The 27,626-nt window shown below is 41.8% G+C and overlaps 2 protein-coding genes and 1 non-coding gene across 4 annotated transcripts in view; 1 reads left to right on the forward strand and 2 right to left on the reverse strand.

The window, feature by feature from the left end:
• Nucleotides 1-1,352: 1,352 nt before the first annotated feature.
• FAM83A (family with sequence similarity 83 member A) lies at nt 1,353-13,078 on the reverse strand. The gene is made up of 4 exons (XM_006269844.4): nt 10,941-13,078; nt 9,011-9,178; nt 7,707-7,831; nt 1,353-2,291 (listed from the first exon to the last, which is right to left on the reverse strand). Exons 1-4 carry the CDS (start codon nt 11,469-11,471, stop codon nt 1,739-1,741), a joined length of 1,377 nt encoding a protein of 458 aa, XP_006269906.2. The 5' UTR covers nt 11,472-13,078; the 3' UTR covers nt 1,353-1,738.
• Nucleotides 13,079-13,187: 109 nt separating this feature from the next.
• Nucleotides 13,188-13,260, forward strand: TRNAM-CAU (transfer RNA methionine (anticodon CAU)). Its single transcript has one exon. It is a non-coding gene; the product is annotated as a tRNA-Met (tRNA).
• A 3,522-nt stretch (nt 13,261-16,782) lies between these two features.
• Nucleotides 16,783-27,626, reverse strand: part of TBC1D31 (TBC1 domain family member 31) — a 33,942-nt gene continuing 23,098 nt past the window's right edge. For both annotated transcript variants that reach the window (XM_006269849.4, XM_019495796.2), the window contains exons 16-22: nt 26,951-27,086; nt 26,069-26,161; nt 21,765-21,905; nt 20,676-20,870; nt 20,081-20,231; nt 17,859-17,987; nt 16,783-17,153 (exon numbers count right to left, since the gene is read on the reverse strand). In XM_006269849.4, coding sequence (XP_006269911.2) covers nt 17,008-17,153; nt 17,859-17,987; nt 20,081-20,231; nt 20,676-20,870; nt 21,765-21,905; nt 26,069-26,161; nt 26,951-27,086 — 991 coding nt within the window. In that variant the 3' untranslated portion in view covers nt 16,783-17,007. The remainder of the gene's footprint in view (nt 17,154-17,858; nt 17,988-20,080; nt 20,232-20,675; nt 20,871-21,764; nt 21,906-26,068; nt 26,162-26,950; nt 27,087-27,626) is intronic.

The following is a 27,626-nucleotide window of genomic DNA, read 5'->3' on the forward strand; positions in this document are numbered from 1 at the left end:
ATGTTTGCTGTGTACAAAGCTGTTGATGAGAGTTACATCTGTATGCAATCATTGTATGCTCTAGCCTCAGTATATTATAATACCATAAACACTGAAGGTAGAAAAGGCCTCTTAGATTGTGGTTCCAGGTCAGTGAGTGCAGGGTTGTTCCCTGTAGTACTTTTCCTGGCATTTTGCCTGTTTTACTACTTTATGTGCCAAATGACACAGGCACCATGGGAGATTGTTCTACCTATCTCACTGTCAGAGAATTTCCCAATTCCCAGATGAATTTGATTTCATCATGCTCCTCTCCTTCTAAGTAATTACACTTCCGCCTTGGTGTTTACAGCCTGCAAATGCTTGAAGAATTTACTATAAAACTCTATTTTGTAGTGTGTGGTAGCTGATGGAGAGTTAAATGTGTCAGATCCTTAAAGATATATAGGTGCTGAATGGCATAAAATAAGCAAAAGAAAACTCCATCCTAAAAAATAAATGGGTGTTAGATCCATTTGAGAAGTAAGTGGATATGCTTATGCTGCCTGAATTTCCTTAGAGTTGTTTCATGTCTCACACAGTTAAGGGCTATAAGATCAAACATAAGATGTTCTACTTTGAGCCATGATCATAAGGGGTGCTAGTACCCATAACGGCAGTTACCTTCAATGAGAGTGGGAGAGGCCTGGTGTTTCTTAAGATCAAGTCCTTTAGCTTTGAAAAAACAGTGGCAATTGGTCTTTTTGTTCCCTTCCTATGCAGTGAGTTGACCACTGGAAAGAAATCCAAGATCCACGTGCTACTAAATGAACTGAATCCCAATTTCAGAAAGGTGTGTTATTGGTGAGGTTTTGTTTTGGGACTGCCCAGTTTCTCTGTTGAGCATCACTTTCCAGTGAGGGGAAATTACAGCCTAGCAATTGGAGTCTCTCTCGAACAGCAGTGATCAGTCTCCAGTTTCATAATGAAATACCGTATAATGAGAGAATAGAGAGTCCCGAGGTAATGAAAAGCTGCTTTGGTTGCAGGAATAAATCCAGATTAAGTTGATAGGGACTGCAAGTTGTTACCATCTAATATCTTTTTGGTGACTTTCATAATATGAGCTGCTGCTCTCAATTACCACAAGTAATTGTCAGTTCTAGTCACAAAAAACACTACAATGGCCAATGCCTTCATCAGTCTCTGCAGAGATTCCTAATGGGGATGGAGCCTGTACTACCCTCTCAGCCCGAGAGGTAATCCTTCCAAGTCAGGAATAGGGCACATCAGCAGGGAGCCTGTACCTCTACAGTAAGCTTTGTGTCGGGTGGGCAAATAAGCAGATTTCAGGTTCCCAACTTGTCACCTTTAATGAACAAATAAAACCCCCATAATAATAAACTATGCTTTAATCCACTTCCACTGGGCTTACAATGTGAAAAACACAACCACCTAAACCCATTGATCCATGAAACCATTATCAAAGGGCAGATGATTGTGACTGACATGCTTAAACAACGTTGCTAGATTTGTTCCTAAACAGGATCATTATGCATGCAGGGCTTAAGTGCTAGCAGACTTGGCTTTTTTTACTTTGAGCCATACATCATTATCCATTTGAACTGAACATCTGAAACAAGAGAAAAAGCAGTCACAAAATCATCCTTGCTTTGTGTTCTACATACATTTTATATGAAAGTCTTCATTACACAAGCTGTTGCTAAAATAGGTCTTCACTCTTCAGTACATTTGCTGGCAATACAAAAGATGATGGTTATTATGTAATCAGGTTAGTTTTATGAAGACTTCTCCAAACTGAATTTAACCGTGACCTGTTTGCATCCTCCTGTCTGAGTCTTAGAGGTCTGTAGATGTTAGCATTGTTATAAAGGACTGCTGGCGTATCCATGACATAGTGCCGTGGGTAGTAGTTAGCCTGGATGGTCTTCCGTGGAGGTGGTGGTGACATAAAAGATGTGTAGCCATGGAAGGAGTGAACTCTGTGTATTGGGGATTGTGATGTTGAGTTGCTGCTGAATACAGGAGTTTTCAGGGGTTCTTTGTTCTGATGTGTGCTGGTGGCTGACGAGCTGCTGAAAGGATCTGAAGGGGTATGGGCACTTCCCTGGTCGCTGCTGTCAGTGAGGCTACCTTGAGCGGTGCAGCTCTTGTTCAGCAGGAAGGGCACTGTATGAGTCGCAGATCTCAGCCCCATCACTGGCTTAGACAAAGTGTAAAGGTGTCGAAACTCTTCATCAAAGAGCTCAACAACTTGACCAGTGAACTTGGAGAGGAAGTTTCGGTGAACCTGGCCACACAACCATGTGAAGCTGGAAAGGGAGAGAATGTAAAGGTCTCTGTTAGCCTTGTCCATCGGGAACTGGAGAGTAAAACAAAGACGATGCCAAAAGCTTGTGATTTTATACTCCTGAAATCTGTGGTCCAACCCTAGCAAGATGTCAGTTGGCTTGAAACTCAAGTCATTTAATGTCAGTCTTCTCTCTGACTTGGATCAAACTCTGTTATTACAGCTGCCTCTAACACCTTCAAGAAAACTTGTCAAGTTATATAACTTACTAAAGGGAGTGGTGAGAACGAAGGCCAGACCTATTAAAGTACTTAAATGCTAACACCTTATGTGTAGGTGCCTAGTTCCCAAGGTAGGAGCCAGAATCTGTCCTAGGTGTCCAGGCTCCCCATCCAGTCAGTAAGGAGATTCAAATGCTTCAAAAACGGACTCTAAATGATTGTCACTCTGAGGGGAAAGTCATCCCACCAGCATGCAGCTGCTTTGAGCTAGCCAAGGAAACTACAGCCCTGAACTCTCTCCTTAAAGGTAGAAAAAAGTTATGTTTGCTCTTAGGAAGGATAGAGCAGGGCCTGCTCTTTTTTCAAAAAACATTTCCTGTGGTGATGCTGCAATTGCCCTTCTAGATAATCATTTCACAGTTAGATCACTTGTCTAAGAGGTAGGGGACTTGGTTTCCAATTTCCTCCACAGCCCAAGGGAAGTCAAACTCACATCTCCCAGCACCCAGGAACATGCTGGACTCCTTCAGCTCTTGCCTATTTAGACCACTTTGTCCATCCCCGTGAAGCTATTACACTCTGCAGAAGAGTGCAGCTGAAGGCAAGATTTAACTCCAGGAGTGTGTCTCTGAAAGGCTTTTTCTGCTTGGTACTGGTGAAACTCCCATGGAAGACAAAGAAGTCAGATAGAGACCTCCAGCAACAAAGGCAATAAAAGGAAAAAAAAGAAATTGAGAACATTTGCCAGTAGGTCAAATCTTCACCATGAGCTGATTTCATGCTGTCTTCCTCAAGTAAAAACTGTAGTGTAGTTGCTAATGGGACAATAAACAGCCATTTAAAAACACTCATACTTGACTGTTTATTGTCCCATTAGCAACAGTAAAAGTACATTATTTGAAGGGGGTTTAAACACTTAAATGCTATCTGATTCCACACTACAGATGTCCCTAAAAAACGGACAATACAGAAGTTGGCTGGGCCAACCTCCTCCTCTCTGCTTTTTTCTGACTTAAGCTTAAGGCTAATATGACAGTGTGTGATGGAAGTAAATGCATTCATGCTTTTTGGGGGCTTTGAACAAAGTAAAATAGAATCACACATAGGCACCTAATAGGTGGAACTGGATTGGGTCCTTCATGTACATCATCTACGGTAGTCAAATCTACCGTAGCCTTCCTCATTCTAACTGTGGGGAACACCACAAATAGCCAAAGTAAATATCCTGGTGGGAGAGATGTCCATAGCTTCTAAAGTGCCTGCTGTCCTATTTAAATATTGTCCTTAGCCACTGGAGGCTTGAGTCCAAGACTCCAGCAAATCTTGTTGAACAATTAAGCAGTTTAGGAACTGTGCAAAGAATGCTACCAACATATTTGTGCTGTCTCAATTGATGGTTTCAAGTTTGCCAAGGCCTGGAATAATGGTTTTATATATTGGGACTTGAATAATTTCAGGTTTATGGCTTATGTAAATCCATCAACATTAAATACACAAATACGTAAAAGTTTAAAAAAAAACACCAAAGGGAAGAAGATATTGGGCCCAGTTAAGCTAGTTTTACTTTCATGACTGGCCACGTGTGAATGTTGTTCTGTGTCCTGACAGCAATACTGATATTTGAATGTCTAGCAAGCAGAAAGGGTAAAAGCTGACTCACACTAACCTTAATGGGAGATCACTGAATAATGGAAAATTGATTAGCCTCAAAAGATAGGGCAAGTAGGACCTGTCTTTAAAGAAACTTCCACCTGTCTTGTGTAATGATTCTGAAACCTATTCATCTGTGTGTTATACTGTATTGCACTCTTCACCTTACTTTGAGAAATATTTAATTATACTAGGAAACTCATTATTTAGCTTTGATCTACATGTTGGGTCATTAGCACATTTTCCATTCGTTGGGTTCCTGGGCTAGAGGGGCTGGCTCGGAGTGGATAGTATTTTAACATTGCTGACAACTTAGTCCAAAAGCACTGTTCAAAACACCTTGCCTTATGTACAATTTTAAGTTGAACCATATGATACAAGAAATGCTGGGTGTAAAAAGATCTTATCAGCCTCCAGATATTGCTGTTTCATAAACCCAGTCCCTAGTTGTTATTTCTGTGAAGTAATGCCAGTGTTTTTACCTCAGGAACCATGCTCACTAACTTTTCCCATTGCTTCCCATTTCCTGAGTCAAAAAGTGCATGTTGCATCCCTTCTGCCTTTGCTGTGAGTTTGATTAGTATTCTGCCCTCTGAACTCTCCTGGAACCAGTTCAACTGGAAACTATCTAGTGTGCTTTGCATAAGGGTCTTGTAGTCTGCTTGTACAGTTCATAGTTACAAGGCAACCAGTATGCATGGTGCTCCATAGATCAGATTCAAATCTCAATTCATGATTTGTTTGTGCCTTAGTATTAGTTTTAAAAGCCTAATTTTTGTAGACATTGGGCACGTCTACATGTGTGCTTTAATGCAAATTAGTCTATTCTACTGCGCATTAAAGTGGTGCTTAAAAAATCATGCTAATACACTAATGCACAGTAAAATAGCCTACTACACATTAAGCATCACTTAAAACATGTCTGCTTGCGCTACTATGCCTTAGTACCTCATATTGGATGTACTACATTTAATGCACATTAGGAAAAACACATTAATGAACATGTAGACACACCCATTAAAGAGTATCTTTTGCAAAAAGGCCTTATTATTTTTACCCATACAATAACTCCAATAATTCCCTGCAAGAGCATGAGCTGGGACTAAGATTCATGATTTACTGGGGAACACATAAAGGGTAGCAAACCTATCAAAAAGGACACATGACAAAAGCCAGCAATGGCCTGTCTGAATACACAAACCACTGCTGGGCTCAGTGGAATTAAAATACTTATAAAAGATGCAGTCCTGACTGCACCCTCCTGCTACCTGTTGGGGAGAAGGTGGTGTGGTTTGACAAGGCTTTTGAGGTTAGATCAGGATAGATGGTGTGTGTCCTGACTTTGAATATGTATTTTGGGAGTGGTCCTGTAAGCATTTTACAGCAAAAAGAAAATCTTTGCCAAAGGATACTGCATCTTCCCCTCTTTCCTCATGTCTTCTGTTTCTGCCTGTGTTCAACCCAACATGGATCTGCTGTTATATTTTCCTCATGCTAATAATATACAAGTATCTTTGTCAGAAGATTAAAAGAAAACCCAAACTGGAAAGAATTAAATCAAACTTTCTGCTACAATAACTTTAGGTTGTGTCTGCCTGGAAACTGAATATCAAATTGATGCTCATCTCTATGACTTGCAGAGTTTTACATTGGCCAGGTTGTATCACTTCAGCTACGTTGGTGAAGTGGCACACCTTGCCCCTGTATAGATACCCCTTCCACCAGTATAAGAAGGTGCTTACAGTGGCCAGAACCCCCAAAATCATGAGCTTGGCTGAAAAATCATAAACATTTTACAGACATTTATAATTGGGATCTTTTCCTTTTCCCTCTTGAGCATTTTGGATGCATTTAAGGCAGTGGTTCCCAACCTTTGTTTGCTGCAACCCTAAACTGGCCTTCCCAACCCAGCACTGGAGAGCCTGCTGGGAGCAGAGTGAGGTGGCAGCCATAGCGGCAGCCCAGGGGTGTGGATGGGGGAGCCTCCATTGCCCACTTTGTGTGCGGTCACCCAACCCACCCACCACTTCTGGGCCACGTGTGTGTGTGTGTGTGTGCACATGTGTGCGGGCCCTTCACAACCCTACTGAGGACCCCCCCATGACCCTGACTTGGGATTCATGACCCAAGGTTGGGAACCAATGATTTAAGGGAATATAAATGTCCTCTTGTGAGGGCAGATGATCAAATCTAAAACCAAACGAAGGCAGATGTTAGGTGGCAAAGTTTGAAACTGCAATTGTAAAACCCCCTGCTCAGAGGTCACCTGACCTGGAACCCCCTAAATTCCTTAGGCCCCTCCCTCTTTGACCCAAGAGCTCCCCAGCTGCCTGCAGTTGCAGGTCTGCGTGTGTACCTGCAGGCCTGTGCATGAGTAGTTATATGCTGAAATGGAGGTTGGAATTGCCTCTGGTGGAAAAGAGCCTAAAATCCAGCTGTCTCATTTCCTGGGCAAGTGCTCTTATCACAAGGCTGTTGTGTAAAAGTTGGGCAGCGGCAGAGCCCCACCGTGTTTGAACAGAAACACCAAGCCCTGATCCATTCTCTGAAAGGATGGTTGCAGGTATTACCTGCAGGGGAGAACTCTGGGCTCTCGTTCTTGAGGGGACAGAGGTGTCCAAGCTTTGGAGGGCAGGAGTTAGCAATCTGATGCTTTGAATTTCCTGCAGGCTAGCTCTAGGCAACTCCCTGCTCAGCCTTCAGGCTTTTCAGATCACCCTTCTGCGGTGCCTAATTCTCTCATGGGGAGCCCAAATACCCAGTTCTGCACTCTGGGGTCAGGCAGTTTCTAAGCTCTAGATACCTAAATCTTACTGGATCTAGAACTAGAAAAACTTTTACAAGAAGGCTTAAGTTTTCCAGCACTTTCCTGAGCCCAGTCATTGGGGCTGTAGTTAAAACTCCGAATACTGAGGCTCACAGTAATATTGCATATGACCAACGCTGCATAATGAAAGTATCATGTGGTCTGTCACTCTAATACTAGGTCATTAAATACCCAGTGACATCCCTTGCTGAAGTAAGGTGCCAAAGGTGCAATTCACAGAAAATGAAGGTATACCTTTTCCTGTATGCCACATAACAGGAATCTTTCCTTCCAAATGTGAACTTCCTCCTTTATAGAGAGGTTCCCCAGACAAAAAGTGAAACGCTAACTTCTCCTGCAATAAGAGATCCCTCTGGTGATGGAAATATACTACATGATTAATGATAGTAATCTTCGATGCTCTGAGAAACAGGATAAGCACAATATTATCAGATTACTAGGTCTGCTATATGTTTGCTCTGCAATATTTTTTACACCGGCCCTGGACTTTTAAAGTGGTAAGTTCCAGCCCTTGCAAAGATAATACACCAGCTGTAGAGCTTGTTGATTTCTTAACACTTTTTCCCTGGTGAAGCAGTAGCTATTCAAAACTAAAAGATTTGTAAATAAATGTTGGTTCCAACAAAATTTTCAGTGATACAAAATTTATCATCTACATGTGTTTAAAAATACTGGTGTTTTCCTTGAAACCATAGTAACACAATTAATCTCAGAAAGAAATTGTGATAGTTGATCTCACCTGTATGATCCAGAGAGAACATATCTCCAGTCAGATATAATGAATTTTTCTTGGATTTGCCCTGAGAATTTCCTGCCTGATTTGGCACAATAAACCTCTCCGGTAACACTTCGGACTGAAATATTCTAACAAAGAAAAAAGTACAAGTATGTGTTAAATGCCACCACCCCTTGTTAAGATCACTGGAGATGCCTTGTAATTGTCTCCTCCTGTGCTAAGATTTCATATTGTATATTTTAACTCAAAGTCAGGATGACACTTAGGACAAATCTCAACAAGACATTTTCACCTGATGTAATGCTATTTATATTAATGGCCATACAAACTGGGGTATAACTATAGCTTTTTCTATCCAAAATGGAACTATGTAAGATCTTGCTGGGCTGATATATCCATAATAGTTACACAGCACCCACTGAAAAGAGTTGGAGGTGCATGCCCATTTCCAAGAACAGAATTTGATCTCTAAAGTCAGATTTGCAGCTGGTATAAATCAGTGTACCTCTACTGAATTGCAGGGAATTATTTATACCAGCTATGGAGGCTCTTTCATGTCATCTCTAGAGTAACAGTGTGCAGGGCTAAATCCCACTTCCCTTCCTAGGTCCTGATTCTGCAAAGACTTATCCATGCTTAATTGTATATTGCCAAGGACTCTTCAGGACTGCTTGCAATGTGTTAGCTTAAGCATATGTGTAAGTCTTCAGAGCAGGACACAAGTAAACTAATAGTATTAACTGGCTGAGTGTAGGAGAACATAGTTTAGCTCATATATAGTTTAAACCTATTTTAATACCCAAACCAGAAAGCAAATTCATAACAAAAATCTTGTTCCCATGCTCTTTGAGCTTCTCTGGCTTTTTTTCAGAAATTCAAACACAGTCATGAAAATTTTAGTTTTTCTTAAGTCTTTTTAATTTTATAACACGATATTTCTAATTTCTATACATTCATTTAATCATAAATCACAGAGAGAGCCCAGAATCTGTAAGATGCATTTTTCTGCATGGGAGAAATTAATTGATTTGAATTTATTTAGAAACATAGGGTGTGGTTTAGGGAAGACAGTCTGGCTATACAAAAGAAAATGGAATAAAGAAAATAAGTGAATGCAAATTGTGTAAATGGGCAATACTCATTGAGTTAGAGGAATGACCTTTCAAATAAAAAGGTGTATTAAAAAGGTGTATGTAAAAATATTTTATTGTCTTTCAAATGAATGCCTGTGACCCTGAACTTAAAAGGCACCTGAGGGGCAAACAAGGTAACAGATGAGCATGTGAGCCCTGAGATTTAAGCAATACCTTTAAGTGATCCTCAGTAATCTGCACTTTGTCACACATCTCAGTGAAGAGCTTTATATTGTTGTGATCAAGCAACAGGAAGACAAAAACACTTCGTTTGTGAGCAGCCTCTAGCACATCACAGAATATCTCGGTATCAGTGAAAATATCCATCACGATAGCCAGTACCTAAAAAGAAAAGGCAGAAGAATAAGCAAAACAGATACACATAATTTAAGACTGGACAAGATGCTTGTAAAATATTATAATATTTTATAAATAAAATTTTATACAATATTTGTGTGTGTGTATATACAGAAATATATATGGGTAGAGGTCTCTTTTACTATTGAGCTCAAATAAATATTTTGGTATTGCTTTATTGCTGCTATAAAATGAATATAACTTTTATCTTCATAAACTCTTATCGATCAGAAATCACAGGAATCTGTAGGCCAGACTTTAGCATTGAGAAAAATAATAAGTCCTCTCAGAAGCCTGGGAAAATAGTTTAAATCAGCTAACATTCATTTATTTTATATGAGATATACTCTGCTTAGCAAGTGTGTGAATGTGTCTCACACAGCAAAATCATATTTATAGAATAAGACTTCTCCTATTGCTCCCCTTTGATTTTGAACTGAATCATAGAGTAATTTTATTCTGTGTCTTTATTTTCCCTAGTTTGCTAATGAGAACATCATGTGGGACTGAGACAAGGGCCATATGAAACTCAGCATATACCACACCTATTACTTCTCTCTTACCTCCTAGAGCAGTTTATCCTATTAAAGAAGGAAATTAGGTTAGCTTAATATCTGTTCTTGACAATTGCACATTGACTGTTTCAGGTTATCCTGGAAGTACTTTATTAATTCATCATTTGTTCCAATGTCTCTCCAGGAACTGAGGCTACTGCTGACTGGTCCATCATTTCCAGCATTCACCTTTCTACACTTTTTAAAGATAGCCACTAGTTAACCCTACTGCTGCATTCAGAGAATTCTGCCTTCCATGGCTTCTCAAAGGTAATTGCTAGGGATTCAGCAATTGCTGTTTCAAAATAAAATGATGCTTTTTCTAACTGCCAGCCCTGCAAACTCAACTGCATCATAAAAACTATTTAATTCTCATACATCATTGCCAATAAGAAAGGTTCTGCAGGGCAGACTCAGCTCTCTGTCACCAGCTGCATCCCATTGTCTTCAAATTCTGGCCTTGGTAATACCTGTCCAAGGTTGTGTGTTGCACAGGTGCAATAGATGAGCATGCAGTAAACAATTCTACCGGAGGTGTATAAAGAACAGAGCCCTGCTTCCCCTTCTGTAGCTGTGTTTTTCTGCAAGACCCCTGGCAATCAAAAGGAACAATAAAGCAGTTGTTGCTTAGTGAAGAAAGAAAGCGTTGCTCTGAATACAGATAAAAAGCAGATCTGTCAAGTAAGCCTGTTTTCAGTGTCATTTTTCAGATATCTATTATGGAGAGGCGTGTTGGTAATATTCAATGTAGAAGACCTATAGAACAATGACCAGTGCAATTAAATGTTACTTAGGTATGTTTCTATTCAAGATGAAGAATAAAAGTCTAGGTGCAATGGTGCACTAACTTCTAATGGAGAGCAAGGTTTGAATTTAACTCAGTCTGGGACATAAGTGAAAACTCATTTGCTTGGTCCTACTACTTTTCTGCCAAACCCAAAGTGCACTGTTGTTACCACTCCCCCATTCACATTACAGATTCAGGGTCGCTGTGCACTACAGTAGTGTGAAGGAGAATCTCAGCAAAGAAGAATTCAAGCATGGAGCCAGCAAGTGTCATGGCCAAACAATCCTAAGTGGAAGAGCATTGCCAGGGTACAGTATAAGGATCTTCCCCATGCTCACCACATTTACCCAGGTTTTAAGAGCAGAGAGAAAAATCATATCCAGAGGAAAGAAGTCCCTCTCTGTACCTGACTTGTCTTGGTGATGCAGCGGCGTATGATGTCTCTGATGTTGCTGTTCTTGTCTGTCTGGAAATACACAGTGGCACTGGATTTCTCCTTGAGATAGGGTTTCTCGGCTGTAACCCATGGCTGAAGCAGGGCTGGCTCACTGCTCTCAGAGATCATAGGGAAGTAGGTTCCTGATGGGAGAGAGCCAGCGTCATTCTGTCTTGGCCCAGCCTCACCATCTGTGTGAGATTCGTTAGCGTAGTATGGCTCCCTGGCATGTTTCTCTATGTATTGAGCTTCCACAGAGGATAGAAAATCCACCTCCCCTTCTTCATTCAAGGTTTTGAGATATGCTTCAGTCCCACCATCCAAGAGAGCGTCGGTGGCTAATCTCACGCTCTCGTTGTGGCTGAAATCTGCTTTTGTCGACCGGATTGACTGATTCTTGACCTCCTCCAAGCGCTTCCTGATCTTGCCCGTGTATCTTGAGCGGTTCATGGTTCTTTCTCTCCACAAGCACTGGACGCCAATGGCAAACGCTGTGCACATATGCTATAATGAAGGGATGAGTGAGGTTCCCATTTCCAAGCTCCAGATTCCCTTTCGTCGAGGAATAATTTGCTAAGAAAAATAAACCATCCTCAATACCTGCAGCAAATTGGCACCACAATCTCTCTCTGAGTTTGTTGGTACAAGTGCATCCAAATGATGAAGCTATCAGTTTGCAGCTGTTCTTAACCATTAGATTCCAGATGGAGCATAGGTTTAAAGCTGATTAATTTGCTTATCTGAGGCACACGCCCTGCCCCCAGGGCATATGAAGGATTTCACCTTCAGTTGTCAGGTTTGTCTTCTTGATTTTGATTTCCCCATCTTGCAGCCGTTCTCTGAAAAGCTGCGTGTGAAGGATGCACTCAGGCAAAAAAAAAAGCAAGTCTGTTTGCAAAAGCTGTTGCACAACTTTGAAAATAGCTGGAGGCTCCTAACTTCCCAGAGCAGGTGGCACGGAGCAAAACACCACATGCGCTTAACGTGAAGACAGACATCAATTTGCCCATAACTTCAAAATAACACTGACCGGTGACTGCCCCTAGATGCTATCATGATAGGTGGTTAAAAAAAATAAAGGAGAAAAGAAAAGCTTAAAAACATGACTGAGCTTGACAACGCTGCGTAACCAGTATTTAAGGGACGGTACCAATGTATTTCTTCAAGCCTGTTCACATTAGTGTGGAAAGAAACACGAATCAAACAAGCCTCTAGTTTGGCGCAAGGCGGGAGTACTGACATGCCGCTCACAGGGGTGGAAGCATCACAGAGCTGTCAACCCTGACCACCGGAGTCGCCCTCTTAGTGCCTGTCTCAAAGGCCCAGCTCCAGGATTCGTATGATCACAAGAGAAACGTCTCATTTACAAAACAGGGCCCAGATTTTCAGCGGGCACGTCTCCACGAGATGCTATGCCGCCGTAGCAGCGAGCTGCCGCGCCGGAGCTCCTTGCTACAGCAACGTAGCGTCACCGGGCACGAACCGCGACAGCTACACTGCTGCGCAGTAGCAGCTAACAATAACCGTGCGGTGACAGAAACTGCGCAAGTACTGGCTGACTGCTGCTGCGGAGTCGGCGACTCGTGCCGACGCAGCCAGGTGCTTATAGACACTACTCTACCTCTGGCTTGCAAGCTACATCTGACCCCTGGCACTGTGTCATCTGGCCCGTGGGTCTCCCCACAGCTGGAAATTTGGCTGCCACATTGGGTACCTGATCCTGGCATGAGGGGCTGGCTGAGGGTGGCACTGCGCCCCATCCTGGCGTGCAGGACCCAGGGACCTGATCCTGGCCTGCCTAACCTGGCCCGTGCCACTCCTCTGCCCCCCCAGGACCAAGCCCTGGAGCATTGCTACTCTCAGAGGTTTAATGAAGGTTTAAAAGTCAGGAAAAGACCCTCAGACCAACCCCTGGATTCCTAACAGACTATCTCGGTGCTGCAGTTTGGGATGCTGCGCTTTGGGCATCCTGGGGGTGGAAGCGCAGCCTGTGCAAACCCGGGTGCTAGGAAGCCGGCTCGCTGCAAAGACGTGGGGGAGGAGCTGCTGCTGGCTACAGCCCTGCAGGCCGCTCCCCGCCTGAGGCTGCGGGCTCTGCCGGGAGCTTGTCTGCAGAGCCCATTCCCGCTCCGGCCGGGGACAGGCGGCGGCGCCGCCGCGCCCGGCCGGGCTGCCTGGGCTGGGCTGAGAGGCGGAGCGCGGGAACTGCCGCCAGCCGCCTCGTTAGCGCAGTAGGTAGCGCGTCAGTCTCATAATCTGAAGGTCGTGAGTTCGAGCCTCACACGGGGCAGCTGAGTGTTTTTGGTTATTTGATTTTCATTTTATCCCTTTGGTTTGCAGGGTTGTAGCTCTGCCTCGGGCACTCACAGGGGAAGGGGGGGCTGTACTCTGCCCTTAGCTCTGTTGGGAGGTAGAGGTCGTTTTCCTGGGCACAAGGTGAAATGATTATTGCGCTTCGCCGTCATGCTTGTATCTTCCAAGTCAAAATAAATTAATATAAAAAAGGCAAGGAAAGGAAAGCCTGGGAGTGAGAAGATGGTCATTTGAGTGAAACCAAATAATACATACCAGGCCCATCAATAGTCTCCTTTATTCTGTAACAGGGCCCCTGCCTTTATTTGCTTTGCTACGTGACTGCGGTACGTATTATTTCAGCACAGCCCCGGTGCGGTCGGTGCATAGTTATGGATTCAGAAGCACTTTCCTTCTTGGGCACTCCCATCGTCTTTAGTAAACTCTGTCTGGCCAGCTCTGCTCCCAGGGATAAGAAGAAAACTCCACCATTCATGCTTGAAGAAAGTGATTTTTTAACATTTTTTCACAGGAACATTTTTAAAAAACAGATTGGGCCTGCATAGATTTGAGTAAGATCTGCTCATCTACTCACAGTTGAAAAGAAGTTGTGAAAGAATGAATAAAGGGTAACACAGGCAGTATGCTGTGGCCTTTTGAGCTCTGGTTTTTACTGATTTAGGTACTGCACACACTAAATTACAATTACTTGTGCATATTGGTGGGAAAACCAGCTGCATACTACAGAAGTGTGACTATTTTACTGTTAGAGAGCCTCCCAACAATGCTGAAATAAGCATTTGCAGATGTGCAGATCATGTAAGCTAATACTGTTAAGAAAACTGCTCCAGGGCCTGTCTTTATTTTCTGCATCTGTGTCCTTGGGCAGACACACACAAAAGGGGTCTTGCACTTTAGTGCAGAAAAAATAATGAGTGTGCACTGAAATAAGCAGAAATAACAAAATGAACGCAATACAAAAAGCAACTTTATGGATGAGAATTTTGGCAACTTTTGTCTACTGCGCAATCATTCTGTTCAGTTTTGTTCAATAACCAGAGGGTCCCGACCAGATGTCTTTATGCTCCAAGGCATAACCCTGTTCCCATTTAGACGGAAACAGGATCCAGCCATCCATGAATCTGTTAGTCAGAGAATATTTTCTGGCCACAAAATACTGAAAAAGCCAGAGTTTTTAAAAAGTGTATTTTTATTGTTTTATTTCTGAGGAGGGGCTCAGTAGGCTTATCTGTAGAAATTAGTTTTACAGTTGGTTTTTGCTCTTAGGCTTTGAGTAAAGAGTGTTTTAAGAAAAGAGAAAGGGAACACAAAACAAATTGAAAGGCGTAATTTCTTCATCTACATGTCTTCCACATGTGCAACCACGATGAGTCAGTCTTATGCACCATAGTACAAAGCATCAGGCACACAAATAGAATAGGAACTGTGCAGTCCGTGGGAATGTCCTCATTTATTCCTAGCCATAGCATCATTCTCACACTGCATATAGGTTATTTGCATATGAAGAAACACCTTCCTAACTATATAGACTAATAATTTAGATATCAGTTTCTTAACATAGAGGTAAAGTCCATGCCAATGAGAGTTTTGGCATATGCCCCGGGAAGGGCAATCTTTTGCATATGCTCTCTGTATTTCACAGTAAGTAACGTTGCTGACGTTTGTTTATATACCCTTTGTGGTGTTTTCCTTCCTTCCAAAAAAAAGTTCCTTAGTTTTCCAGTGTCAGATTACACCTTGGGGCTAGCAGATTCTTGGGGCTAGCAATACACTTAATTAAACAAATGATGTCCACGTATGCTTGAGTCACGTAGTAATTCCACAGAGCAGGTTGCAATACATCATACCCATGAAGCAAAAAAATGAAAACAATCTCCAAACAACCACTTTCCACGATTAACCATGCCAAATCTGAACCAGTTTACGTTCAAGTTGTAGAAGCTATTGTGCAAACCATCACAAGATTTCTTCCTATGGCCGCTACTCGAGAAACAGGACCTGCTGTCTTGCAATTTTCCTTTTAAAGTAACCCTTCCACAGAGAAAGCCTCCAATAAACTCTCTCTCATACTACTTGAGTAGGATCTGGGAAAATCTTTTACTGGTGTTACAAATGTTCTTGGTACTGAAAAAGTGTGTGTGTGGTAGGTTCAACCAGCAGGCCATTTATCACTGATCACAATGGCACTCAAGAAATGAGTGCTACATGCCCTCTTGAATGTGGCCCGCACATAAAATGGAGAAACAGTAGTGGGAAAGTTTCTGCCCTGTTGGCTAGAACCCGGGGCTCCAAGCCTTCCAAGGTAGCAGCCATTTCATTGAGCCACATACTCACTGGCATGTTCTTTTCCTCCCGCTTTCACGTATCTCCTTTTCTTGCCTGCCCTGTGGACCACCTTCATCTGGGTAAAACATGGTTGTTAAGACATTTTGCTGGGAAGGTAGATATGTAGGTTCAATCTCCTCTGATATCCTGCTCCCAGGACTCTAGCATCCTACTCCTTAGGCAAGCACCCTAACCACTAAGGTATTGGGCTAAAAGGTAAGGGTCCCCCCTCCTCATCCAGCATGTAACACCCACCGGCTGCATTTTTTCCAGGACTTACCCAGCCTTGCACATGGTGTGCAACTGTCTGGCTGAAGCACATCCCTACTGAGCATGTTCTGTGTGTGTGAGTGGGCTTTCATTCAGATTTGAATTGTAAGATGTATAAATATCAAAAGCTGCAGATATGTGGCAGCATATGCTTCATACAGGCACATAGAGAGAGAGAGAGTTTAGTCCAACAGGAACAGGTAGGCTCCAGATTGACATTGGTGAGTCAAAGATTCCAGTCTTGAGTGTGCAAATAGCAAGAGCAGCGTATATGTAGACAAATACTTGAACAATGAGAGTTAGCTCCATTATTCAGTTTAAATTGTAGCTTGCTGCTCATTTTAAGAAGTCCACAAAAGCAGCTGTGTCTATTCTTTTCTCCTCAAAACAAAGAAAAACATATTGATGAGAAGCACATAGCTGAGAAAATAGGAGCACAAGGCATTTCAGTACATAGTACCATGAACGATCAGCTCGATCTCCAGAACCACACATTTATTTTTCTTGGCTTAGTTATTCATATTCATTTTATGTAAAAAGTTCATTCTAAAACTCTACACACAATGGATTCCAGCCTTAAAGTTAAAAAGGAACTTGACTCAAATGATTTTACTATAGTACGAAGCACGAACCAGCAACTTTTACATGATGTTCTGTGACCTAGATGAGGCACAATCTTCAGATGATATCAATCTTCATAGAATCATCCATAGCAAGAGAGCAGAAGCAGATCTGGCCACTGAAAGTAGGATCCTCTTTGCTCCCTTGGGAATGTATCAGATATTAAACAAGGAAAACACCCCAATTAGAAAAGAAAATCTATTAAACACTCCTGACAATGCAGCATTGTAGCTGTTTCAGTTTTTTGCCCAGGATATAGTGTATTCAAATACTGACCATGTAGTAGCTTTGCAACAAAATTGAGTTTATTTTAAAAAAAGAGCCCAGAATGAACTGCAATGATAGGAGTATGCAAATATAAAACATCTCTAGTTAGTGTTTTATTATGTACAAAAATAAGTGCCAAGGCATTCATAATAAATTATACAAAATGAGTCTTTGATCACAACCTAAGTATTTGGAACCTCGGTGATTGATCAGGTGAGCTGTAACCATAAAGCATGCCTTCTCAGGCAGTCCATTTTGTGTCAGGGAAATGAGGGAGAGGATATTTAGCCCGAGCTTGTGAGGCGAGCTTTTCCCTGAGCTGTCTGACTTCTGCCATCAGTTCCCGCTCTCTGCATTCCAAGTCTTCTCGTCTTCTGTCTAAAGAAACTTATGATGAAAAAGGCTCAGAATTAATATTTCAACTAACTGTTATAGACAATAACAAGGAATTCAGTTTCTTGTGGCTGATGCATAGTTATTTCTTATTTTGCAGTCAATTAGGAGGCAGCTCTAAGTACTACAATGGGGAACAACTGATATCTAGGGACTGTTTATATTCTTTGTAAACTGAATCACTTCTGTATTGCACTTTGCCATATATAAAGAGAAGAGGCTCAAGATTTCTACGGTCCTTTCAAAGTATCAAAGAAATAAGGTTCCCTGTCATTTTGGGAAAATCTCACCAATATTTCTACAAGTAAACAAATTTTCAACATGCATTTTCACTGGTTGTAGAAACACAGGCAGTATAAAACTGATTAACGGATATTAGTTTCTGGCTATAATGAATACACTTTCAAAACTGACAGTCATGCATACATTATTGCCAATTCCAAAAAGTAAATATATATATCTCAACCGGGGTATAGACAGAGTTAACACAACATCTCTCACATTTAAGTTCAATTGAAACATCTTTGCTTTTGCAATTCCTGTTTTTTAAAGGGAGTTCTCTTCAGGACAGAAATCAAACAAAAATAAAACCTAATCTGTGGATTTTGAAACTCTGGGATGATTAATCGACTGTGGTGCTCAGGGAATGCTTCCAAAATTCAAATTAAGAGGCAGAATATTTCTAGCTAAGCAACTTACAGTGTGTTGAGGACTCTGCTGAAGATAAGTCATTTAGACAGACGTATCCAGACTTGGACTGGGCCTCTGGTACCAGCTGGATTTCTAAATCTTGCTGTGCAGACCCAGTCCTTAAATCACGCAGTCTCTCTGTGGGAAATGGAGGGAAGCTGTGAGATTTTAACTAGTCTTTACTGAAATCACTTTTTATTATGTGAGGCAAAACATTATCTGTTAAGAGTCACATATACCCGGAGTTAGTTAAATGGAACTGCCTGCATGTCAAGAACCCAAAGATGTATAGCAATTGCTAACACAGAAAAAAGAAAAATCAACAGCCTGGGCATCCAATGCTTTGTGTTTGTACAAAAAAAAAAAAAATCACAATTTTCGGAAACTACAGCTGCCACAATGCAATACCCACTCCCGCCAAAAAACCCCAAACAAACAATAAGAGTGACTGAGCTGCTGACAAAATGACTGAAGAGCAGGGTAAATTGCTGCATACTCTGATTTGTAGTTTCAGCAGGTGAATCTATTTAAATAAGCCGCCTACAGTTCACTCCACTTTAGAGATCAAGCAGGTTCCTGTTGTAGCCTCACCACTGGACAGATATTTTCTGATAGTACCCTGTTGGTTACCACACTCATGTGAATGGGAGCTCGACTGCAAGCTGCCCTCAAAGCAACATTGTTCAGGTAAGACCACATAGCATATGCTAGGGGTTTTTGATTTTTTAGACTCCAAGCACCTCTCAGAAAATGCCAGCTCTGAGCTTTCACTCATTTTTGACCATGGAAAAATAATAGAGGAATTCTTCTGTTGAAACAAACTCAGGAAAACCATAGTCAGACAGAATGTTTTTGACACTATGGACTCCTATTTGAAATCTCTGGGTTTATCTTGTGAATCACATGTTGGTGCTTGCACACCTAATTGTACTAATATTGTACAGCCCTCTGTGGCACCCTTTATAGGAACTCAAGGCACTCTGATTGAGAATCAGTGGCATACACATCTACATACTGCAGAACCCTGATCTAGGTGATACCACAATACAAGTTGCAGTAACAGCAAACCTGAAAATGAAGAGGCCACAAACAAGTGACTACACAGAATGAATGAAAGGGGACAGGGGAAGATACCCAAACCTTTTTGGCAACATTTCACACTTAAGAGTCTTCTAAAGAGGAGCAGAGGAACAAAAACATTTTACTGGATAGCAGGAGATACAATGTAATAGTGCTTTATCAAGAGACTTAAGTTCAGAGAGCCTCCAAGGTGCAGCAGTTAAACTTTCTGGACTGCTGTGAGCCATTTGTGACTGAAAGTAAGAGGCTATATAGTACTGGGAGGAGATTTTCAGCCTGCTGAGCAAGGAACTGGGCTTGTAAATATATGAAAGGAAACAATTTTGTCCAATTTAGGATCAGACACATTGCCAGACTTTCCCCAGTGTTTTGGACTGAATGAAATCCCTGTCACAGGGAGAGAGATGGCACACATGTGCCTCAGTTGAGATCAGGGAGTAGTGGTAAAATGAGCAATTTTGCATTGCTTTGTGTTTGTGCTTTCTACCTGTACTTAGTATGCCCAGTGGAGTCTACACTATGCAGTTTTTTCTGTTGCTATCTACTAAGCAGTAAGATGAAGTAGAAAAACCAAGAGTTAGATTGAAATCCATATTACAGGTATGAGGACAGTGCTGTGTGTGTGACAGAGGGCAGTACTTCTGTCTGTAAACAAAATAATGCAGGGTGGGAATTTTTGTGTAACCTAAGACACTTCCTGCGGTTATATGTAAAATGTTATCTCATTCACGCAAAACAAAGTTGCAGTCAATTCCCAGATGACTGGAAATTAAAGTTTCCAACTGAATATAAACTTTCAAATTTTAAGCATGCTAACCATTCTCCTGCAGTCCATTCATCCACCCAATCACCATTCTGAAACAATACATTGTGGCCAAATTTTTAAAGGTATCTTCAGTTTTGCTGGTGTGTGGCCAGGCATAATATCAAGATTCTTATGTAAAAGAGTTAAATACTATCATTCATAGTTGTAACTGATGAACAGCAAAACTAGAGGCCAAATAGACTCCTTCAAACCTTTGGCCTTATTTATACAGAAGACTAACAAATAATTGTCACAAACTGGTGACAAGTAGTTACTATACATCGCTGTGGAACTGGCATCCATGCTGTGTGCTGTATGAGGAGGACCATATTGGTTTTATGCTCACCAAAATAGCCATCTTCACTTTGTAACTTTTCAGCCAGGTCTAACGCATCATTCATTTCATCTTCTAAAAGCTGCTTCCTGCGTGCATCAGTAATGGCCGTGGCTTCCTGCTCCGCCTCCAGCTGACTCGCTTTCTTTAGATTTTCTTCCCACTGTGCAACAGACATTTCTTTAATGAGTTTCCAATAGAAGTGAAAGCAAAAGATGAAGCCATTTGATTCTTGAAAATTACAGTTCATCAATAATTTAATGCAAAGAGTGAGTCACTGTTTTATATTCAGGGGTACAGCTTCCCTCCCCTCTCCCGCAAGCAAATAAAGAGGTAAATAGTTGCAGAATTACAACTAACTACACAGTTATAAAGACTTTCCCTTGTCCTTATACATCCAAAGAAGAAGAAAGAGGTCCCACTGTATTTTGCTGGTGCTCCTGGGACACCTCTAGCAAAACAGGAAAGAAAAGGTATTTGGGCAATTTTTTTTCTTTTTGGTAATCTCTCAGCTCTTCATTCTACATCACACAGGAGTCAAGGAGACAAAAACAGTGGTTTCACTCTTTTATAGGTTGCATGTAAGAAAATAAAACAGAGCACTAACCTTTTTATCTTCTGCCTCCTTCATGGCATTCAACAGCTCTGTTTCCTTTACTCTGTTATCATGAAGGAGTTTAGCAATCTCTTTATAATGGTCCTCACGGTGTAGGTCGTCACATCTTTGTTTCTGCGACACTTGGATTCTCCAGTCTGTGTCAATGCACTTCTGATCTGCTTTTGCTAAGCTTTCTTCAGTCAGCTAGGAAGATGCGATTCTTATCAGCATTGAGTTTACTTTAATTTTAACTTGTTGCCCTGTACAGAGAAAGGCTAACTTTTCAATATCCAATCTTAAATGTATTCCCTTACCACTGTTAAATATCTCTGTCAGTTCAGAGAACTCCCTTTTTAAGACATCCTGCTCAATGCCCCACAGCAATCGTTTCTCTCTCACCTCTGCTATCATCTAATTTTATACACTGTACGTATTTTTGAAGCGGGGCATAAACCTAATTCTCTAATGTTATAGCTACCCCTCTGTTAGCATTTAGGCATGCACCTCATTTTAAGTACAACTACATCAGGGAAACACCACAATTTTATCACTCCTACCCACAGTCAATTATGTCCAACCAAACTAGAAGGAATTTAAAAACAACCATGGGCCTCTACGGTCATTTTTGGTCACATTCTGGATGCACATGCCAATCATTTGGGCAACGAATTGGCTTACACTGTTTTCTAACTGGGCAGCTAGTTTGTGACTGGAAATCTAAAAAAGCTGGGTACTTCATTACCCACATCTGAAAGTCAATGCCTATAGTTAGGATGTCCACCAAAGTGGATACTTCTGGTCATTACACTAAATACTCTTACTAGGAAGGTTATCTTCAGGAAGGAACATGCTAATTCTCACACGACTTCCAAATCTGTGGTAGGGAAAGGAAGGTTTACAAGCCATGACTGGCATGATTTCAATATTCTCTAACTCTCTGGACTCTTGCAAAGATTGTAGCCAAAGCAAATTCATACTCAGAGTCAAAATCTAGACATTAGGGTACCTGGAGAACTAGAATTTTTTCTTTTAAAGATTTTCATGCTAGCTGGTCGGATGAGATATTCCTTCCAAAACTTCCAAGTAAATCTATCTTACCATCTGTGCTTTTTGCTTTTCTTCCCGATCAATTTCTATCAATCTCTGGACTAGGTGATCTTCAAGATCAGCTTTTCTCCGATTGGTGTCTAGCTCTCCTTTTACCTCTTGCATCACTGTCTCTTGATCTTTGACAAGTTGCTGTAAAAAACATTTGTGCAGAAAACTGCTGTCATTAAGTTGATATTTACATTAGCTCTTTAATATAATTTGCTTTTTTTGTTAACAGCTCCACTACAAAAAAGGAATATATTCAAGAATATTAGTTTACACACATATATACAGACCCACCTGTATAAAATAACCAACCATAAATGTCCAAAAGAATGAGTCTTTCCCTTGATTGTTTTATCCATTTCAAATTAAACCAATACACTGAGTATGAGTTACTAAGTTTTCTTCAGTGTTGATGTAACTTCATTCAGTGAACTTAAAAATTGGAACCTCTCCTTACTGACACAGTAATTTTTTAACCAAACATTTCACAGCACTCAGCAAACAAATTAGATTTCATAGTGCTCACAACACAGGCATCCCCACACACATTATTTAACTGGTAAACTAGGCTACAGAATAATTAAATGATTTGCTGAGGGTCATACAACAAGGCAGCAGAGGTGGAAACAGAAGCCATTTAGATTCGACTCTCACCAGTCTTTTCTAAAACTGATCACTTGTTACTTCCTTAGACTAGAGAACATGATCATGAAGATTAATTCCTTTAAACAGCTACTGTCATATATACCACCAAGCATAACAGACTCTTCTAGAGCAGCTTGTGTTATAAAGCTACTATATAGTTAGCTGGCTGTTTACTGAGTACACACTTAAAGAAGTTTAGACCAATTATGCTCAGAACATATTCTGTAGTTTCACTTAGCAAGAAAATGTTAATGACATAGATTGTTATTCATAATTGTTAGGGGCTGGAAGGGACCTCGAAGATCTTCGGGTCCAGCCTCCCTGCTCTAGGCAGGAAGACAAGTGGGTTTAGGTAACCCGAGCGAGGTGACTGCACCACCTTTGAAGGGAGTTTATTCCAGTCTGGACACCCTGACTGTGAAGGAGTTTTTCCTGGTATTAAGCCTGAAGCAGCCTTCTAGGAGTTTGTATCCATTGGTCCCGGTGTATCCACTGGTCCTGGTCTTTCCCGGGGGTGCCCTAGTGAACAGCTGTTCACTGAGCTCCTGATGCACTCCTGATATAGCAGTAAGCCACTATCAAGTACCCTCTCAACCTTTTCTTCTTTAGGCTAGAGGCCCAGGTCCCTCAGCCTATCCTCATATGGCTTGCCTTGCAAGTCCCTGATCATATGGGTGGCTCTTTTCTGGACCCTCGCAAGTTTTTCCACATCCTTATTGAAGTGTGGCGCCCAGAACTGGATGCAGTACTCCAACTGCGGCTTTACCAGTGCTGAGTACAGCGGGAATATTACTTCCTTAGTTTTACATGAGATGCATCAGTTGATGCACGCCAGCGTGTTGTTTGTCCTGCTGACCACCGCTTCGTACTGACGGCTCATATCCATACAATGGTTGATCATTAACCCTAGGTCCCTTTTCAGCTGTGGTGCAAGTCAAGCTGTTGCCACCGAGCCTATGTGTATATTGAGGGTTGTTTGTAGGGCTGTGTGAAATGGCAGTGTTCTCTTTTGACCGGTGTTTCAATGGAACAGCATTTCGTTTCAAATTCTGTTTCAATTCAAAACAGCTGTTCCGTATTGTTCTGCCAAAACAGCGAAACTGTTTCGACGTTTCTCCCATAGGATATAATGGGGAAGGACAAAATAGCCTATAACTTTGTCATTTCTGGCTTGATTTGGATGAAACTTGCGGGAATGGTAGTCCCTTCTGAGGGCATGTCAGGAGTTTTGCCTGTCAGCAGCTAGAGGTGCAGGGCCTCAGAACCCCCCTGCACCTATCTCCTTAACAGCTGGCAGGCTTTGTGGTCACAGCAGGGCCTAGCAGCTAGGTCTGCAGTAGTTTCCCCTCCATGCCCCAAGACAGACACAGTTGCACAAGCACCCATAACACGAGTTTTGCCTGTCAACAGCTAGAGTTGCAGGGCCCCAGAACCCAGAAGCCCTGAACCTCTCTCCTTGATAGCTGGCAGGCTTCACAGCTACAGCAGGGGCTAGCACGCCTGCAGCTTTCACCCTGCTGTGCCTTAACACACACACACACTGTCACCCATGTCACAAGTTTTGTTTGTCCACAGCTTGAGGTACAGTTTCCCCCAAACCCCTGCACTTACCTTCTTGAAACTTGGCAGGCTTTGTGGCCTCTGCAGGGGCTAGCATGCCTGCAGTTTTGACCCTGTTGTGGCTTAACATACACGTGACATGAGTTTTGCTTTCAAGAGTTTGGGGTGCAGTTTCCCTGAACTTCCTGCACCTATCTCCTTGAAACTTGGCAGGCTTCACACCCTCAGAAGGGGCTACCATTCCCGCAAATTTCATCCAATCAAGCCAGAAATGACAAAGTTATAGGCTGTTTTGTTCTTCCCCATTATAGCCTATGGGTGAAATGTTGAAACAGCGCTGAAACGGTGAAACATTTTGACCTGCCTCGTTTTGTTTCAAGGCTGTTTCGACTATCTGTTCCATTTCAATTTTGCTGTTTCAACCTCGAAATGGGTTGAAACAGCGTTGAAACAAAACAGGCGGCGAAATTTCACACAGCCCTAGTTATTTGCCCCCTGAAGAACTGCATTTGAAAATAAAAGGACAAGATTTATCAGAAGTCAACTTTTATATGCAAGCAAGTTGGGCCTTGCATGTGTGCAAAGTCAGTCCAGAAACAAGATTTGTCTAATAATATCTTTTATTTGGACCAATTTATGTAGTTGGAGATATTACACGAGCTTTCAGGTATCTTTTTACATGATATGAGGAAGGCATTTTTGTGCCTCTCCCAATTATACAGTTACTTCAATACAAGATAATACTAAACAAACCTTGCTTCTTGCAGATTCCCTGGACCATCACAGCTATACACCAAACCTAGGGTACAACAAGATGGGCTCAGGTACAGTTGAGATTTTGATGGTCTACCCCACTCTTTACAATTAAGTTGGCATTTCTGAAGCATCCTGCTGGCAGCTGCATGTTTAACAAGGTTGAGGGGTGGGAAGCTATTTGTGTTGTGATGCTGGGTTTCTATCTTTTAAACTCAGTACTGAGTACTTCTCTGATTACTGAAGCAGTGTAGTTCACAATATGGAAAGTCTCTATAACCATTCCTTATGAAGACGTTTTGAGAGAGAAAGAAACCTTTCCCATAATCCTATTCTTTCCTTTGTTCTTGGTAATGTGCCTGCCAGGGGTGGGCAAAATATGACCTGTAGGCTGGGTGGGAGGGCTTGGCAGCATTCTGGAAATAGGGGACTTTGTCTATGCTAGGTCCATGCAGCAAGGAGTTGCACCAGGACTGGATAGCAGGAAGCTGCATTGCACTCTGCTACAGCCAGGGAGCAGGGAGAAGTGGCAGTGGTAGCTGGGTGGGAACACTGGCCTATCTTTGACCTGAGCCTTGTTGTTCTGGCCCATGGCTCTGCAGTGTTGCTGCCCACTGCTCCTAGCAACTGGACATTTTCTATTTCCGTCTCTGGAGAATTAGATCTACATATCATACCAGTTATACAGGAAACTTAGAGACATCAGAATACCTCAAATTAAAAACAGGAGTTGCTGGAAAGAGGAACATATTTATACAGGATATAAACAATTTACCAACTGAATCCCTATCAAAGAATACCAATACATGCCCTTACAATGCAACTGTTACATCTTCAGGGTTCTGTAGCAATCAATGCAAATGAAGATAAACTGCTTCAACTTTAACCCTGCTTTATTCACTGTCAGAGTTAGGGCAATTTAGCTCACTTCTACGACTACAGGCTCATGTAGCCATAAAGTGAGATTGGATCAGCTGTGGTGTGCTCCTGAGCAGTGGCTCCCTCTCCCCCTTTTATAGCAGCTAAAATGCATATTTATTCATTCCTGCCCATTCATTTCTAAAGACAGAAGTTCCTTTCAGTTGTTCTCCAGCCAAGACAAAAGCTTTTTGCACAAATGAGGAAAGTGTTGCATGCAGAGGTAAGCATGCTGTCACCTGGGCAAGGGAAAGAGAGAGAGAGACAGGAATTTTTTCCACAGTGCTTAATTAAAGCAGAGGTTTAAATTTACAAGAGACTGTGCAGGAAAAAAAAACCCTACTCTGGTCAACATTACTACAAAAGCAACCAAATTAAATTTTGGGAACACCACAAGAAGAATCGTTTCAAACAACCATCTGGCTACATACCTGTTCAAAAAGCCGTCTCTGGGATTCAAGCTCCATCCGCCGCACTTCTACATCTTGAATCGTAGCAGCCGTTTCCCGCTCTCTCATGGATGCCTAGTGGAGAGGAATGAACTAATGGAAGCCACAGAAAGGTAGAGTTGTTTTCTCCATGTTGCAATCTCCTTTCCTTTTGCTGTACAAAAGATAGTTTTAGAACAGCTGTGCCCAACCTTTTGGCTTTGTGAGCAGGATGAGTGGCCCAGGGTCAGTCTGCAGCCTGGATCCTTAAAGTAGCTGACACATAGGATCAGTCTGCAGTTGTGACCCATGGACCTGGGTCTGGCCACAGAGTGACCCCAAGTACTGAGGTAAGACCATGTTATCCAACCTGGTCTTGCGGGCCTGGGCACAATCACGGAGTGGACCCTGAGTTTCTTGGCAGTGCCACGTTATCTGGCTCGCAGGGCTCTGCTCGGCTTCAGAAATTAGGCATGCAATTAGCAGTGCCACTGGTCCCCTGCTGGCAAATTTCTGGATCTGTAAGGGGAGGCGTGCAGGACAGATGACATGGCTCTGCAGGCTGGGTCTGACCCCTGGGCCAGAGGTTGAGCACCACTGTTTTACAACCTTGAGGAAGCTCATTTTATTTTTTTGGCATTGCTGACTTTTAAACAAACCTGGCTTTTCTCATCAATATGTCAGTTTAAAAAAACTGGACGGACTGCAGCAAGTGCCAACAGAACTACATAAATATGAATTCACCAGCCAAGAAAACAACTCTCACTATGCAGCCCTGGTTTCACAACGTGGTAGTCAGCAAAAGAAACTAGCATTAGCTATGCGTTTTTCCTTATCTATGTCTCTCAGTACATGCAAGGAAATATTGCTGAGATGATACCAAACCTTTCTAGCAATTTCATCGTCGAGACGTTTTAGCTCCATTTGCCGCTGATCTTGCTGATATTTCAGAAAACGCCTTCTTGCAGCATCCAGAAGCTGCAACTCTTTTACTTTCAATTCTCTTTTCACAGCAGCTAATCTTGAAACCAAATTAAAGAGAAACAAGTAAACCTACACTGATAAAAGGCTGGTACTGAAAAGTGAGGCGTTCTTGAATCATAGTTATTTCCTTATCTGCTGCAATTTATTCTCTTTAACCAATGATGCTTGAATCAAAACAGGTTTTGTTTTGGAAATGAAATCTGCACTTTTGGACACCAAATTTAAAGCTAAAAAGGTAATGGTTCTTCAGAGCAAGATAAGTCATCTGAGCTCCTATCAGTTATATTACTGTTGCTGTTAGTAAAAACTAGCTTTAGTTTACTAGGATTCCATAAAAATATTAAGCTGCTTCTGGAAACAACTGCAGATTTGTATGAATTCATCTGAAGGGAAAGCCACTGACTGCTTTTTTAAATTTAAATATATAAGTTTAGAGTTCTTTTAAAAACACATAGCTATTTAACATCTGTTTGAAAAGTCTAAAAATTGCCCCTTTCACAGTTTAGCTAAAGACCTGCAAAGATTCTGAATTTCTTTTGAAAGGTTACAAGTCTAAGTTTATAAACTTTTTCTGCTT

This window comes from Alligator mississippiensis, chromosome 3 (assembly GCF_030867095.1).
Source record: "Alligator mississippiensis isolate rAllMis1 chromosome 3, rAllMis1, whole genome shotgun sequence".
In the NCBI taxonomy this organism is placed as follows: Eukaryota; Metazoa; Chordata; order Crocodylia; family Alligatoridae; genus Alligator; species Alligator mississippiensis.

Coding starts and splice junctions, on each gene's coding strand:
- FAM83A (XM_006269844.4), bottom strand. CDS start 11,471: ATGTGCACAGCGTTTGCCATTGGCGTCCAGTGCTTGTGGAGAGAAAGA. Junction 7,832..9,010: donor TTACTGAGGATCACTTAAAG/GTATTGCTTAAA, acceptor TTTCTTTGTTAG/AATATTTCAGTCCGAAGTGT. Junction 2,292..7,706: donor GTTCTCTCTGGATCATACAG/GTGAGATCAACT, acceptor CTCCCTTTCCAG/CTTCACATGGTTGTGTGGCC.